Raw genomic sequence first — 18,366 nt, forward strand, 5'->3', positions numbered from 1 at the left:
ACAGGCACATAGACACAGGCAACAGAACATGCACAATGTCGGCACTAGTACAGTGTATATCCACCTTTCGCAGCAATTCAGGCTGCTATTCTCCCATGGAGACGATCGTAGAGACGCTGGATGTAGTCCTGTGGAACGGCTTGCCATGCCATTTCCACCTGGCGCCTCAGTTGGACCAGCGTTCGTGCTGGACGTGCAGACCGCGTGAGACGACGCTTCATCCAGTCCCAAACATGCTCAATGGGGGACAGATCCGGAGATCTTGCTGGCCAGGGTAGTTGACTTACACCTTCTAGAGCACGTTGGGTGGCACGGGATACATGCGGACGTGCATTGTCCTGTTGGAACAGCAAGTTCCCTTGCCGGTCTAGGAATGGTAGAACGATGGGTTCGATGACGGTTTGGATGTACCATGCACTATTCAGTGTCCCCTCGACGATCACCAGTGGTGTACGGCCAGTGTAGGAGATCACTCCCCACACCATGATGCCGGGTGTTGGCCCTGTATGCCTCGGTCGTATGCAGTCCTGATTGTGGCGCTCACCTGCACGGCGCCAAACAAGCATACGACCATCATTGGCACCAAGGCAGAAGCGACTCATCGCTGAAGATGACACATCTCCATTCGTCCCTCCATTCACGCCTGTCGCGACACCACTGGAGGCGGGCTGCACGATGTTGGGGCGTGAGCGGAAGACGGCCTAACGGTGTGCGGGACCGTAGCCCAGCTTCATGGAGACGGTTGCGAATGGTCCTCGCCGATACCCCAGGAGCAACAGTGTCCCTAATTTGCTGGGAAGTGGCGGTGCGGTCCCCTACAGCACTGCGTAGGATCCTACGGTCTTGGCGTGCATCCGTGCGTCGCTGCGGTCCGGTCCCAGGTTGACGGGCACGTGCAACTTCCGCTGACCACTGGCGACAACATCGATGTACTGTGGAGACCTCACACCCCACGTGTTGAGCAATTCGGCGGTACGTCCACCCGGCCTCCCGCATGCCCACTATACGCCCTCGCTCAAAGTCCGTCAACTGCACATACGGTTCACGTCCACGCTGTCGCGGCATGCTACCAGTGTTAAAGACTGCGATGGAGCTCCGTATGCCACGGCAAACTGGCTGACACTGACGGCGGCGGTGCACAAATGCTGCGCAGCTAGCGCCATTTGACGGCCAACACCGCGGTTCCTGGTGTGTCCGCTGTGCCGTGCGTGTGATCATTGCTTGTACAGCCCTCTCGCAGTGTCCGAAGCAAGTATGGTGGGTCTGACACACCGGTGTCAATGTGTTCTTTTTTCCATTTCCAGGAGTGTATGATCTGTGCCGTAAAATCCAGTGCCCATTTTTTTCATAAAACCCAGCACCTAGTCATGTTTCTAAAACAGATACTAGGCCTGGTGTGGTGACTGCCCCATTTGCTACACGGTTACGGCTGTGCAGCATCCCTACTGTTGAGCTCTGCTATCTTGGCTGCATAGTCCACTGTTATTGTATCCCACATGTCATCATAATTGTGGCTACCAGCCCATGGCTGCTAACACAGTACTCCGTGGTGCTTCGTCACTACTTTTCCTTATTTTCGTTAAAGACTAATAATTTTCCAAACAAAGACAGGGTTGTGGAATTACAAATCAGACATGCACAAAAAATACCACACTAATAAGTTCGTTTATAGTTTGTATACTAGTAACTGAGCTTCACATAACTTTTAATGCTATAGGTTTGTCTGTGGTGTAGTGTATGCAGTGATAGTAATGTTCTTCATAGACTCAGATAATCTTGAATGCTGACACTTCTGTAAGTATCTGGATATTGGTAATGTTTAGTAGCATCATCCGATGTTTGATGTGTTGTGTCCGGAGATGCACTGTGCCTGGTTAAAAGGATGCGTTGGTCAGTCAGTCATGAGGTCATGTGGATTTGCATCCTCTGGTGGCGTGCATGTGTGGTGCCACTCATTGGAGACCACAAGCAAAGGAAGGGCGGCCACGCCTGGTGGACGGGGTCCCGGGTTCGTTTCATGACCAGGTTGGGGATTTTTCTCTGCCCGCAGACTGGGTTTGTGTTGTTGTTGTCGTTGTTGTTGTTGTTGTTGTCGTCATTGTCATCATTTTTGACAGTGTCTAGATTGGATTGTGAAAAAATTGGACTGTGTAAAACTTGGGACTTTGTATGGGCGCTGGTGATCACACTGTTGAGCGTTCCAAAAGCAAACATCACCACCTTGCCTGGTGGTACACTGCCAGGAGATTTGAAAGTGCAACGTCTTGCTTAACGTTGCGTGGCGCACCTGGTGTAGTTGATGAAGATGCCTTCAATACCTCATTTACATCACTGTCAACCAAATAGCATGTTGGCTACTGACAACCTGACCAGGGACTTCAGCCTCACCAGCTTCATTGCCATTCTTCTGCAGAATAATAGGTTCTGTGTTGACTTCAAAGAGCAGCACAGCTGGAGGTTATGGAAGAATGATGTCTGTCAAGGAAATGTACTGGCCCGAGTCCTGTTCAGTATATATACAAATGACTAATGTATAGCACCCAATATCAGGAGTTTCTTGCATGTTTTTGATGTCACTTGTCCCACAGAGCACATGTTTTTGAATCTGTGTGAAACCCTCTTTGCTAATGCCTTAGGATTGTCAAGATGCTACAGTCAAAACTGTCTTGAACCAATCCATATATAAGTATTAATTAATTAAAAGTAAATTAAAGGTGGTCATGTTAGGAGCTGAACTGGAAGAATGTGATACTCCAAAATACCAAGGACTGACACTCCACATCTCTCTTACCTACATCTACATACATAAAGTAGCAAGCCACTGTACAGTGTGTGACAGAGGGTATTCTGTACCATCACTAATCATATCCTTTCCTATTCTGTTCACAAATAGAGTGAGGGAAAAAAACTGTCTATACGCCTCCAAATGAGCTATTATTTCTTGATCTGATCTTCGTGACCCTTACACAAAATGTATTTTTGTGACAGTGGGATCATTCTGCAGTCAGTTTTCAAATGCTGGTTCTCTAAATTTTTCTCAGCAAAGTTCCTTGAAAAGAAGGTTGCCTTCCCTCAGGGATTCCCATATGAGTTGCCGAAGCATCTCTATAATACTTACTTATTGTTTGAACCTCCTGTTAACAAATCTAGCAGCCTGCCTCCGAACTCCTTTGGTGTCGTCCTTTAATATGAGCTGGTGCAAATGCCAGATACTGAGCTGTACTTAGGAATAGGTCACACTAGCATCCCATATGTGGTCTCCTTTTACAGATGAACCACATTTTCCCAAAATTAACCCAATACACTGGAATTGACCACTCACCTTCCCTACTACAGTCCTCACATGCTCGTTCCATTTCACATTGCTGTGCAACATTAAGCTCAGATATTTAAACAATGTGAGTGTCAAGCAGGACATTAATAATGCTGTATCAGAACACAAAGGGTTTGTTTCTCCTTCTTATTTACATTTTTCTACATTTAGAGCTAGCTGCCATTCATCACACCAACTAGAAATTTTGTCTAAGTCATATTTTATATTACAGTCATTAAACACGACACCTTCCCATACACCACAGGATCATCAGCAAACAACCACCGATTCCTGACCACCATGTGTGCCACCTCATTTATGGAAGTCGAAAGTAATAGCAATCCTATGATACTTCCCTGTAAAAGCAGTACATAAACACCAAAGTGGAAAGTTACCATCAGGAACAGTGTTATCATAAAGTGGACTGTTACATAATGGGGTAGTAAAGTTGAAACATTTTGAACTTCTGCAGTGGTACTGTGTTGTTCCACTGCAGAGTTCCTGTCCTGTGGGTTGTAACGAAACTCGCACCAAATACATGGACGCCTCAGTGATGTGTGCAGACTTAATAATGGTCTGTTTAAAACCTACACCAAGTGTTTGGCTTCACTACCTGGCAGGAATAGCTCCACCTTACATTTGAAAAGCAATAGCTATGAACAAGGAAAGGAAGAAGATGGAACAGGGAGTAACTTGTCCATTAAATGAACTTGAAGTGCACATGCAAAGACTGAAATCCAGGAAGAGCTTCCTCAGAACATAAGGTCTACTCTGAACCACAGATGAAATAGCCAGGTCACAATTGTAGAAAGCTAAGATCCCCTTAGCCCTGGTAGGAAAAGTGCATCTACAACTCTGCTACCTGGTTACAGCCAGCCCTTGAATATATAGAACAGGCAGGTCCAGGTTAATATGGCAAGGTGAGGCTGTGTCAAAAAATTAGTGTGCAGTATGATTGAGGAGACAGTACAACGTATACTTCAGTATTAACTGTGTCTGAACTTCTACGTGGAAGATAACTTTTAACAGGCCTTAGAGAATTCAGTAAAAGTGGCAAGGTTTCGGTCAAATTTTATTTATGATCATATACTCATCAACTGTGGAAATGTGTGTATTACTGCTACAAGAATAATAAAAAATGAGGTTAATAACCTGTTATGTGCCATGTAACAACAATAAACAAGGGTTACAAAAAATTATGATCACCAACTATATACGAGGTGTGTTCTTTAAGTAAGGCCCGTTTTGTTGTAGACACTAGTAGTTCACGCGCATATCGCAATAAGCGCGTGCGTCGTGTATTGCCATGCCTCGGGAACAACTGTGCTAAATTTCAGCTCTGTAGCTAACCTGTACGGTTCTGTTCTGTGCTTTCAAAATGTTTAAGACTATCAGCTTGCTTGCCGCGTGTGAGGTTCGCTCAGTGATACGGTTTTTATCAGCAAGGAACCTGTCTGCTGCAGAAATTCATTGACTGATTTGCAAAGTGTATGGTGATACTGTTATGAGTGAAAGCGAAGTGCATAAGAGAATTCAAAGATAGCAGTGACAACATCCATGAGGAGGACCGCTCCGGTCGCACTTCTTTGATTAGACGATTTGGTGGCTTCAGTTGAACTCGCAGGATTCATGAGAACAGGTGCTTCACAATAACAGGTTTCTCAAACGAATTTGTTGACGTGTCAAAATCAGTGCTTTGCAACATTGTTTCTGATTACCTAAAGTTTAGGAAAATGTGCTCCAGTTGGGTCCCGAAACTTCTAACAGAGGACCACAAAAACCAAAGATTTGAGTGTGTGATGAAGTTCTCACGAAGAAGGTGACAGCTTCTTGAGTCAGATCATAACTGGATACGAAACATGGGTTTCGCCTATCATTCCCAAATTGAAGTGACAGAGCATGGAGTGGAGACACACACACACACACACACACACTGGCCTGTAAAGGTTAAGGCGAGACAGACTCCATCCCAGCGCAAAATCATGGCGTTGGTGTTTTGGGATAAACACAGCGTTTAGTTGGCAGACTTCATGCAACGAGGAACCACTATCAATGCAGAAGCATACTGCCAAACCCAGAGAAAGCTACGCAGAGCGATCCTAAGCAAAATACGTGGCATGCAGACAAAGGGAATTGTCCTTCTCCATGACAGTGCAAGACCTCACACTGCAGGTCAGACCCGTGATTTATTGGACAGTTTTGGCTGGGAAGTTTTAGACCCCCCACTGTACAGTCCTGATCTTGTGCTGAGTGATTACCATCTATTCCTCCACCTCAAACACCACCTCAGTGGCAACCGTTACAATGATGTCAACGAGAAAATGGCTGAGAACTCTTGGCTATCAGAGCAGGTGGCAAGTTTTTATGAAGAGGTTATTTTAAAATTGGTTGAGAGGTATGATACGTGTTTGAACAAACTTGGCAACTATGTCAAAAAATAGAGTGAACTATGTACTTTCTGAAAATTTACTTTTTTGAAATAACCTTTCATTGTGTACTTACGTTCGAATGGACCTTACTTAAAAAACACGCTTCATACAAGTAGCAAGTCCTAAAGCTATGCTATAGTACTGATTCCTTAATTAGATTCCTACCTTTTTCTTAATACTGCTTGTGTTGGCTGAGCAGTGTTTGTTTTCTTAGACCACTGTGGGCACTGTGCAAAATATGTTCCTAAATCTGGCGGCGGCGGTGGTGGTGCCGCCGCCGCCGCCTCCGCCCTGTACCTTTGGCTTTGTTGCCTGAGTAAAGAAACCTGCAGAACTTCCATAAGGATAAGGATCATTCTAATGGGCCCATACAGGAATTCTTTCAATCCACCTTACAGTGTAACCTACACGTCTGGTTCAGATTCGTTGTTGATTTTGATCTACGGCAAGGACACCATCTGCTCTTCCTTTAAACATCTACTCCCAAATCCACTACATCTGGCGCTTCTCATCTCAGTGACTATCCTTCCCAGAGGTATATATGCCTCTTGCTGGTACTTCCATAAAACCGTGGTCCATACAATTGTACTAAAAAAGAGCACATACATTTTTGGGAGATAGCAGTCAGTGTCCTCAGTGGCCTTCGTACCTGTGTGTGATGCATCTGCAGTAGGTAGTGAGCTATATGAATTTATTGTTAACAATGTGTTCTTCAGACCCACCTTTGTGTTTCAAAACCTGCCTTTGGCTATCAATTTACACGACCTGTTATCCCATTGCTTAAACCACATCTGACATAACAGTAGCAGTAAGTTTAGAAAATTGAGGCTTTCATGGCAATTTAATGACAAATGAGGAACCAACTGACAGTATGGTTAGAAATTTAAAACACTACCCTGCCTTGCTAGTACAATAAAAAAGGTATCCTGCAAAGTTTTCTACCCTTTACCTGAAAATCAGCCAGTAAGAAGAATTGTTCTTTATCACACTGATGTTGAGTTTCTCAACTATGTCCCTTGTCAGAGCTTAAACTACCTTTTATTTTACACTGACATGAAGAATATCCTGTTCAAAATTCAATCTGTTGCCCATATTGGTACTCTTATCACTGAACCAACTTGCCCAATTTTGTAGTCCATCATTCTGTACTTCCAGTCCTACTTCTGCACCTGAAAACCTACAGTTCATGGTGAATAGCTGTTATAAATCTTGTGATATATATACTAGGCTCGTCTTCATCTAGATCTACATACATACTCCATAAGCCACAACCAAGTGAAGTGGCGAACGGTTAGTGCACTGAACTTGCACTCGGGTTGACGGTTGAAACCTTTGTCTGGTCATCCTGATTTAGGTTTCCTGTGGCTTCCTTAAATCGCTTCTGGAAAATGCTGGGATGGTTCCTCTGAAAGGGCATGGCTGACTTCCTTTCCCATCCTTCCCTAATCTGATGGGACTGATGACCTTGCTGTTCAGTCCCCTCCCCCTAACCAACCACGTCATGTTGCTTAAGTCTTGGGCATAGATATTTCATCAATGTGACTGGGTCAAACAGTTCACTGCTAGTACTATATTCTTACATTACAGATTTGATTTTCCTACTCACCTGTACAGGCTTTCACAACATTAACTATATATTTGACAAAATTTTGGAGTATGGGCACATGATATGTGTTACTTTGAGCTTTAAAATGTCCCACGTGGTGACAAAATAGTTGAAACTAGTAGCAAATAGTCCTTTTTGATGGTGTATGTAGAAAAATGGCATTTGTGTATTTGTGTGAGTTTTGAATGTTAACTTTTGAGTTGAATTACTTTACCATGATCCTGTCTCCCATAGAGGCACATAAAAACTTCAAAATGTGTGAGTAATTCTTACCCATGGTTATTGTTCTAGATCCAGCAACTGCAGCGTCACGCCGGCAGCGTTCATCAGATCTTGGTTCATTTATAACAAATGAATTTGCCCGTCACAAGCGACCGGCTCCGTCAAGTTCTCCTTTGTCTGATATAAGTATGGACTCGCCAACACACAAGCGATCAAGACTAACATAGTTACTTGAATTAGTATTTGTATCAGATATTCTCCAAAAACACCAATTTCTTGAACACTTCAGAAGAATAAAGAAGTGTGCACGTATGCCTTTGCAGCGTCAAAGCTGCTTTATACAAAACTTAAGATTTTGATTATAGTAAGAAATTTTTTAAGCAGGAGTGCTTTACTACTATAAAAGTGCAGCCAATATGTTTGTGATGTTAAGTTTGTGAAGCTTTAGTCATCTAGTGCCAGAATTTTGTAATATGTCATCACCTTCAAAAGGTTGATTTTTATTTCCGTTTTACTTATGTGGTGTGTACAGTATTCTCAGGTTGAAATTTACTCATAAATTATTCTCAACATTCTTTTGTTTCTGTGATTCACAACTGTAAGTTCATTCAGGGGATCTTTCTTTGTCCAGAAAGAAATTTTTCAATGGCTGGTTTCAGGTAGCTTGTGAAAAATTTCCAGGTGACGTTTTGGGAGTTGAGAATATAAGACTTGAACTTTAGGGGGACTGTTATTAATTTATAGAAGACATTTTGTTACACTGAAGTGATTCATTGTTGAACTGTGATTATATTAATTTAAAAGCAGTGTACTCAGGTCTTTGGAAAAGTCAATAATTGGAGTATCTTCCATCATAATGAAAATACGAATTGTTGTGAAGATTTAAACATTTGTGGTAGAGATAAATTATTTATTTTTCTGCTACGGAAACCAGTTGTGTAAATCATATTTATAATCTGTTTTCTGTATTACTATTATTCTTTGCCAAAAAAGCTGAATTCACACATTTAATAAAAACAAATTGTCTTTAAAATCCCCATTGGTGCAGAACTCCTTCCTCTTTGCTGAAGTCTTGAAAAGTATTTTATCTTATGTATGATTAGAGCTGTGTTATGAGAAGCACATCTGAGATCATTAATTGGAAGCATCTTGATGTGTAAAAGCATAAATTGTAATTATTGTGCTATCAGTATGTTACATATGGTATTCATTTACTGTGTTTAGTAAAGACAAGGTTCTAAAGCTGCTATGCTCCATGCCATGCCCGTGATAAATCTTGCTATTATAGCATTAAATGCCAAAATATTTGGATTGTGCCTCTATTCAGGGAAGAATAAAAGTTGCCTTACAAGCAAGTCTGTCTATGATTGTAAAGAAGAATACCATACATGACGACGATGACAATGATTATTGTTACATATAGTAATTTATTTGATTGATACGAGAATTTTGTGTGCTCTTAGTGAAATGACTGTGCCATCTATGAGTTTCCACAATTATGAAAGAGATACTCATCAATGGTACTATATGTGAACTTCTGGAAGTATGTTGTCATGGGAAACTGACACAGATGTAGTCATATATTAAGTGCCTGGATGTCAGTATTTTCAGTCTTGCCACAGTCATAGAAAGTGTGTGTGTGTGTGTGTGTGTGTGTGTGTGTGTGTGTGTGTGTGTGTGTGGGTACGCACAAGCACGAGAAAAAGAGCCAGAGCTTTGAAAGTGAGTGAATACTGTTTTCTGTTTGTCAACCGCACAATAATTCAGTATAGGTGAGTGGTTGCCTTACCATTATTCTTCATATTATTCCATCCAGGAATTTCAGTAATTTTCAGTGGCTTCTTTGTTTTTGTATTAGAATCCTACATTACATTGTTACTTCACTTTCTGTTTCTGCCAGAGCACCATTTTTGCTCCCCTGTCAATAAAGTAGCTGGGGCTGTAAGCTTTAGTTGATACAGGGTACATTTCTTGAAGTTTTTCACCATTCTATTTGTGAAATTTTTATTTACTTCTGTTGGTGTAAATGTTCATGGCAAAAAAAAGAGCACAAACAAAGTTGGAGACCTGATGACTTTTCTTATGTTTGTCTTTACACATGGCTGTATCCATGCTGAGCTGCAGTGTGTTCACATACTGCATGTCAGTGACCTGTCATCCCCAAAGATTTGAATTTCAAGCCACCCTACAGCACTTAAAAAGTGCAGTTATACTGTGAAGTGTGTTTTAACATTTAGTATTGTTGTAGATATTTTATAGCAAACTGATTTTTTATATATCTGCTTCATAATTTTATAAAATTCTTCAATCTGCATCGAAGTTACTTGGTAATGATAATTTGCATCCTTATCGGTTTCTCTGATACTTTTATAGCCACAGAGTACTCGGAACTAAACTATAGATGGTGATCATGCAATTTATTTCCAATATTCTGTTGAGTTGGTACTTATTGAACTTTAAAGGTAAGTGTCCAGTGTTTAGTTTTGGGAGCTGGTTATAACTTGCTGTTGTTACATGCTTAACATACTCCTTTTTTGTCTCTAGTATTGCACTCTCCACTTGTCTCAGTGAATGAAAGTAGTAGTACAGATCATCGTGTGGCTTGAGTCCCACCAGACTTTATGCTAGCTGTTGGTTTGATAATACAGTACATTACAAGACAAAAGACAGCATTCGACAGTGACCAGATTAAGGTTGCTTGTGTTCACACATATTCTGGTCTTTCTCACATACCTTTATCTCAGGAATAGTCTTCTGCTGTGCTAAGATGTTAGACAAGTAGACATTACAACTGTTCATAAAACAGAACACAAGGAAATTATTGAGGCCGTATCAGTTTCTGTTAATTTATGTAAAAATCTAAGAATAGGACATGATAGTAGCAAAGAGGGTGGGTGTGAGTCTTGTGTGTGTGTGTGTGTGTGTGTGTGTGTGTGTTGTGTGTCTTTTCACTGGATAAAGAAAATAATCATAAACTGAATAAGAGGTCTAGGTCTAAACAACATTTTGACACAACTGCTAAATTTCTCTATTCAGAGAGCTCTCTTACATTTGCAGTGGATTTTTTTCTTTCCTGGAGTTACATGAATATTTTGTGATGCCATCAGACCTGCTTTTTGTACCCACTTAACTGAATCTGCTCTGGATCTCATCGCCACTGTGTACACCATCCAGGCAACCAGTCTTCTCCACCTTAAATTTATTAGCCCAGTTACACACTACTAATTCTTCAAATAGCATTCCTTCATGTCTTGTGAACTGTAATATATTCTCGTCATTACATGCACAAAGACTCACTGCAGTTGATAGTATACTACCATTTGAAATCTTGGTTAACTCAAACGGAGCTCTCTTCATTATAATGTTTTAATATTTCTTCAAAGGACATCAGCACCTCTCACTTTTTGCTAGAGTTGTGTGAGGCACCACACATTCCATTTGTGGCAACCTTGTGTTTGATTCACTTGGGTGCAAGGAATGAAGTGCACATTTATTCTAGAACCTTAATCACAGTGACTGTCTAAACTTCTTAACTTTCCACCTATGTCTGGCAATGCAATATTTCCCGTGCAAAGCAAAATAACAAAACTAATAACACAAAGCACTATTAATACCAGTGAATATTTTTCAAACAGTGAAATATTGAAATTGTTTTATGGGGTGTTTGAGGATCTCACCAAAATTTTGAGAATTAATAAGGCACTTAGTGGGTAAATTCATTGCTATTAGGACATATTCCTTTATAACCCTGTCATTTATGAGTTTTTCACGTGAGGCAACCAGGTGGTTAAGAGAATGATTAGTTGTATAAAAAGCAAATTTTGTGAAAATCTGTATTTCAGTAAATATCCAGCATGTGTGCAGACAATCTGCTTACAGGCTCATTGCGTGTATAGTATCTTAACAGCAGACACCTCATTTCTTTCGAGCATAGTAGGATTTTATTCCGTGTTGGAAGTGCACATCATTAATTCAACCAGTAATGTCAGCTGTTGTGGCAATTTGAATCTGTGCTGTGCTCTTGATATCCTCCAAATGGTGGATAATTCACTGCAGGGACAATAGATCTTTTTCAACCTATGAGATGGCCCAAAAGTCATCAGTACCTTTGCTCATGCACCAACAGTTAAATGGTACAATATCGTATTGGAACCAGAGGTTATTGATTATAGCAGTTTTGCATATGTGGTATGCAGAAACTGACAGTAAGCTGCTCATTTGAGATGGCTGGTAAAAGTAGAGGCCATAGATTGTAACATACATACCTACAAGCATGTTTATGGCATACCTCTGTTCATGAGATGTAACAGGAATTTGAATTTCATTGTCTTAGACATGAGTATTCTGGTTACTGAAATAACTGTAATAATAAAGACGGCATGTGGTGACAGGTGTGAATATTACTGAACTCTGTTTAATAAGTCACAATTGCAAAATACTGACATTAATTCTTTATAGAAGAATGTGGTAACTGATAGAACTCAACCTCAGAGAAGATGAGTTTGGGTTCCAAAGAAAAGTGGGAACATAAGAGACAATGCTGGACCTTATGTCTTAACAAACAAGATAGGTTAACATGTTGACTGCTGCGAGGCGGCTGGATGACACTAAGGTTCACACCTGACGTCATGTGCCTATTGGTGGCTACACGCTCCACTCAGTTTAGTAGTGTATGATTGGATTGCGTGTAAATTTGCAAAATTCAAAATGTTGACCAGTATAACAATTAAAATAATCAGATATTAACAATATAATGTAACTGGATAGATAAAAAAAAATCTACTCACCAAGTGTTGGGAGGCGAACATGCACATAAAAGGATGTTTTACTTATGCAAGCTTTTGGAGCTGGTATCTGCTTCTTCCGGCAGAAGCATTGAAGGGGAAGGAACAGAGGTGAAGGAAAGGGACTGAAGAGGTTTAGTAAAACCTCTCCAGTGCTTTTCCTTCACCCCTCTTTCTTCCTCTTCACTCACGGTCCTTTCGTGAGTACATGCGTGGCGAGCACGGGGCCCCGAGCTATTGCAGCCTTCCTTCCTTTCCCAGGGTGCGTTTCCTTTCTCTTACCCTCGTTTTCGTTTCCTGTGCTTTCTCCTTCCCCTCTGCCCTCTCCTCTCCCTCCCTTGGTGTCGTTGTTTGTGTTGGCCCTGCTATCCTCTTGGTTATGTTGACTTTGCGTTTTGGTTTTGTTGAGTAATTATCTCATCCTTTTGGCGTTCTCTGGTCTCCGTTTGGGGCTTGACCTCCATTACTAAATTTCTACTCCGTAGTGTGAGCCATTTAGGAAAGAGCACTTTACCTAGTGTCACTGGCGTGTACCCTCCTAGTTCTTTCCCTCTTTTCCTTCAAGTCGTCGTCTGATGCTAGGTACATAGCCAGGACGGTAGCCAGTCTGTGTGGTAGGGTCTTTATTTACCCTTTTGGTTGAGCCCCCTGAACACGCAGGGATCACACTTCTGATACCTGAGCTGTGACCACCTCATATAGACCTAGGAGTGGTTGCTTGTCATCCTGGAGCATCGGACCTCCTGGCAATGGCTGCCGTGCCAGATGGCCCTTGCTGTGGCTGGGTGGCATCCGTGGGGAGAGCCCCTGATCAGAGTGGGTGGCATCAGGGCGGATGCTATGCAAATTAAATGCGTACGGGTCCAGAACTCTGGCCATTCTTCTATGGCCGTCTCTTTGAATGGAACTGATTCTTTTAGTGCTGCTTCTTCTGCCCCTTCGGCCTTCCCTTCCATGGCTACCCCCTAGGAGGAGGGTCAGGCTTGTCAGCTGGGGGCGAAACCTTTCCCCTGCTATCTGGTTTGCACCAGGATTGCTGGGGATACTTTCACCAATACCAAATCCTTATTTTTTTTTTTTTTGAACACATTGAAGACAAGTTTGGCGAAGTGGATTCTGATCAAGATGTGGTCGGGTTCGTTGTTGATCAAAACTGCTTCAGCTGCCCAGTCCGCGGCCCTTCGTGCCTGTGACCATCTTGGCACAATTCCTGTGTCCATTACCCACCACCAGTCGTTGAATATGGTTGAAGGTGTAATTTTTCACAGGGACCTCATCCTTCAAACTGATGAGGAACTTAGGGACAATCTTGGATGGCGGGGTGTTCGGCATGTTCAGAAGGGCCCGAAGGACAATTGCATTGATACTGGTGCCTTTATTCTGGCCTTTTTAGGGGATGCCCTCCATAAGGAGGTGAAGATTATGGTTTATAGATGTGACGTGATGCCATTCATCTTACAAGCTATGAGATGTTTTAAGTGTTTGCGTTTTGGACACGTCTTCCCACTGTTCGCAGACCCCTCTCTGTGGTGACTGTGGACGTCCATGAGGGGAATTCCTGTGTTCCCCCTCCTGTATGTGTTAATTGTCATGGCAATCATTCTCCATGTTCACCCAATTGCCCAGCTTGTAAGAAGGAAAAGAAGATGCAGGAGTATAAAGTCCCTTGATCTTCTAACCTACACTGAGGCTTGTAAGAATAGTGCACGTCTTCATCCTGTGTCAATGACATCTAGCTATGCTTTAGTTAAATCTTCCCCCTTCCTTACCCCAGTCCCAAACCCCTCTCCTCTCCCCCCCCCCCCCCCCCCCAATTCCCTGCAGTTCCCACACCCTCCCCTCAGGTCACCACTCCCTCCCCAGCCGGAGAAGTGTCCCACTTCTTCGGCATCTGCCAGTCAAGTGCACCCATCCCGGGACCCCCCCCCCCCCCCTTCCCGGCACCTTTCAGGCCAAAGGTCTGCTGCCACACGAGAACCATGGTCTGTGGGCCCCCAGGTCACTCGCTTTCTTTCTGATCCAGATCTTGCTGCAGCTGGCTCCATTTTGCAGCGCAGCCCTCCTCGATCTCAGAAAGAAAAGAAGAAGAAACATACATCCCGGGACAAGGAGCCTCTGGTGTCACTGGAAGTCCCGTCCCCACCTTCACAACCTGACTCTGACCTGCTGTTCATGGATGTCGCTCCCTCCTTGTCGGTGACAGATGGCGACCTGGCGGCATGACTGGCTTTAGCCTGTTCACCCCCATTTGAATCATCGCTCTGTGGTTTTTTGTCATCAGTCTACTGACTGGTTTGATGCGGCCCGCCACAAATTCCTTTCCTGTGCTAACCTCTTCATCTCAGAGTAGCACTTGTAACCTACGTCCTCAATTATTTGCTTGACGTATTCCAATCTCTGTCTTCCTCTACAGTTTTTGCCCTCTACAGCTCCCTCTAGTACCATGGAAGTCATTCCCTCATGTCTTAGCAGATGTCCTATCATCCTGTCCCTTCTCCTTATCAGTGTTTTCCACATGTTCCTTTCCTCTCTGATTCTGTGTAGAACATCCTCATTCCTTACCTTATCAGTCCACCTAATTTTCAACATTCGTCCATAGCACCACATCTCAAATGCTTCAGTTCTCTTCTGTTCCGGTTTTCCCACAGTCCATGTTTCACTAGCATACAATGCTGTACTCCAGACGTACGTCCTCAGAAATTTCTTCCTCAAATTAAGGCCGGTATTTGATATTAGTAGACTTCTCTTGGCCAGAAATGCCTTTTTTGCCATAGCGAGTCTGCTTTTGATGTCCTCCTTGCTCCGTCCGTCATTGGTTATTTTACTGCATAGGTAGCAGAATTCCTTAACTTCATTGACTTCGTGACCATCAATCCAGATTTTAAATTTCTTGCTCTTCTCTTTCCTACTACTTCTCATTACCTTCGTCTTTCTCCGATTTACTCTCAAACCATACATACTGTGTACTCACTAGACTGTTCATTCCGTTCAGCAGATCATTTAATTCTTCTTCACTTTCACTCAGGATAGCAATGTCATCAGTGAATCGTATCATTGATATCCTTTCACCTTGTATTTTAATTCCACTCCTGAGCCTTTCTTTTATTTCCATCATTGCTTCCTCGATGTACAGATTGAAGAGTAGGGGCAAAAGGCTACAGCCTTGTCTTATACCCTTCTTAATACGAGCACTTCGTTCTTGATCGTCCACTCTTATTATTCCCTCTTGGTTGTTGTACATATTGTATATGACCCGTCTCTCCCTATAGCTTACCCCTACTTTTTTCAGAATCTCGAACAGCTTGCACCATTTTATATTGTCGAACGCTTTTTCCAGGTCGACAAATCCTATGAAAGTGTCTTGATTTTTTTTAAGCCTTGCTTCCATTATTAGCCATGTCAGAATTGCCTTTCTAGTCCCTTTACTTTTCCTAAAGCCAAACTGATTGACACCTAGCGCATTCTCAATTTTCTTTTCCATTCTTCTGTATATTATTCTTGTAAGCAGCTTCGATGCATGAGCTGTTGAGCTGATTGTGCGATAATTCTCGCACTTGTCAGCTCTTGCCGTCTTCGGAATTGTGTGGATGATGCTTTTCCGAAAGTCAGATGGTATATCTCCAGACTCATATATTCTACACACCAACGTGAATAGTCGTTTTGTTGCCACTTCCCCCAATGATTTTAGAAATTCTGATGGAATGTTATCTATCCCTTCTGCCTCATTTGACCGTAAGTCCTCCAAAGCTCTTTTAAATTCCGATTCTAATACTGGATCCCCTATCTCTTCTAAATCGACTCCTGTTTCTTCTTCTATCACATCAGACAAATCTTCACCCTCATAGAGGCTTTCAATGTATTCTTTCCACCTATCTGCTCTCTCCTCTGCATTTAACAGTGGAATTCCCGTTGCACTCTTAATGTTACCACCGTTGCTTTTAATGTCACCAAAGGTTGTTTTGACTTTCCTGTATGCTGAGTCTGTCCTTCCGACAATTATATCTTTTTCGATGTCTTCACATTTTTCCTGCAGCCATTTCGTCTTAGCTTCCCTGCACTTCCTATTTATTTCATTCCTCAGCGACTTGTATTTCTGTATTCCTGATTTCCCCGGAACATGTTTGTACTTCCTCCTTTCATCAATCAACTGAAGTATTTCTTCTGTTACCCATGGTTTCTTCGCAGCTACCTTCTTTGTACCTATGTTTTCCTTCCCAACTTCTGTGGTGGCCCTTTTTAGAGATGTCCATTCCTCTTCAACTGTACTGCCTACTGCGCTATTCCTTATTGCTGTATCTATAGCGTTAGAGAACTTCAAACATTTCTCGTCATTCCTTAGTACTTCCGTATCCCACTTCTTTGCGTATTGATTCTTCCTGACTAATGTCTGCTCCTGGGTACGCCTTACAATGCAGTATCTGATTTCGGAATCTGTGTCTGACCATGATGTAATCTAATTGAAATCTTCCCGTATCTCCTGGCCTTTTCCAAGTATACCTCCTCCTGTTGTGATTCTTGAACAGGGTATTCGCTATTACTAGCTGAAACTTGTTACAGAACTCAATTAGTCTTTCTCCTCTTTCATTCCTTGTCCCAAGCCCATATTCTCCTGTAACCTTTTCTTCTACTCCTTCCCCTACAACTGCATTCCAGTCGCCCATGACTATTAGATTTTCGTCCCCCTTTACATACTGCATTACCCTTTCAATATCCACATACACTTTCTCTATCTGTTCGTCTTCATCTTGCGACGTCGGCATGTATACCTGAAATATCGTTGTCGGTGTTCGTCTGCTGTCGATTCTGATTAGAACAACCCGGTCACTGAACTGTTCACAGTAACACACCCTCTGCCCTACCTTCCTATTCGTAACGAATCCTACACCTGTTATACCATTTTCTGCTGCTGTTGATATTACCCAATACTCATCTGACCAGAAATCCTTGTCTTCCTTCCACTTCACTTCACTGACCCCCTACTATATCTAGATTGAGCCTTTGCATTTCCCTTTTCAGATTTTCTAGTTTCCCTACCACGTTCAAGCTTCTGACATTCCACACCCCGACTCGTAGAACGTTATCCTTTTGTTGATTATTCACTCTTTTTCTGATGGTAACCTCCCCCTTGGCAGTCCCTTCCCAGAGATCCGAATGGAGGACTATTCCGGAATCTTTTGCCAATGGAGAGATCATCATGACACTTCTTCAATTACAGGCCACATGTCCTGTGGATACACGTTACGTGTCTTTAATGCAGTGGTTTCCATTGCCTTCTGCATCCTTATGTCGTTGATCATTGCTGATTCTTCTGCCTTTAGGGGCAATTTCCCACCCCTAGGACAAGAGAGTGCCCTGAACCTCTATCCGCTCCTCCGCCCTCTTTGACAAGGCCGTTGGCAGAATGAGGCTGACTTCTTATGCCGGAAGTCTTCGGCCGCCAGTGCTGATTATTTATCAAAATTTAGGCAGTGGCGGGTATCGAACCCAGGACCGAAGACGTTTTGATTATTAATCAAAGACGCTACCCCTAGACCACGGGTACTCTGTGGTTAACCAATGGAATTGTAATGGATATTACCGTTACTTTCCAGAGTTGAAATCCCTTATTTCGTTTTACTCTGCAGCTTGTGTGGTTCTACAGGAATCTAATTTTACTGATGATCAGTCACCGACCCTCCATGGGTTCCGTGCTTTCTGCTGAAATCGTATCGGATCCCTATGGGCCTCTGCTGGCATTTGTATGTTGGTCCTTATGGATGTTGCTAGCACGTGGATTCCTCTTCAAACTACATTGGAAGCTGTTGCTGTTAGGGTCCACCTGGACTTTGCAATCTTTACCTCCCTCCTGACAGGACTCTTACACCTGCTGCCTTAACTGCTCTTCTTCAGCAACTTCCTCCTCCCTTCCTCCTTCTTGGGGATTTTAATGCTTATCATCCCTTGTGGGGCAGTGCATTTCGATCTAGTCGGGATCTTCTCATAGACCAGTTTCTTGCAGACCACGACTTGTGC

The 18,366-nt window shown here is 42.7% G+C and overlaps 1 protein-coding gene across 1 annotated transcript in view; it reads left to right on the forward strand.

The window, feature by feature from the left end:
- Window positions 1-9,240, forward strand: part of LOC126162989 (telomere attrition and p53 response 1 protein) — a 30,045-nt gene extending 20,805 nt beyond the window's left edge. The window contains exon 5 of the mRNA XM_049919845.1: window positions 7,640-9,240. Coding sequence (XP_049775802.1) covers window positions 7,640-7,797 — 158 coding nt within the window. The 3' untranslated portion in view covers window positions 7,798-9,240. The remainder of the gene's footprint in view (window positions 1-7,639) is intronic.
- Window positions 9,241-18,366: the final 9,126 nt, after the last annotated feature.

The sequence above is a fragment of the Schistocerca cancellata genome, chromosome 2, assembly GCF_023864275.1.
Source record: "Schistocerca cancellata isolate TAMUIC-IGC-003103 chromosome 2, iqSchCanc2.1, whole genome shotgun sequence".
NCBI lineage: Eukaryota > Metazoa > Arthropoda > Insecta > Orthoptera > Acrididae > Schistocerca > Schistocerca cancellata.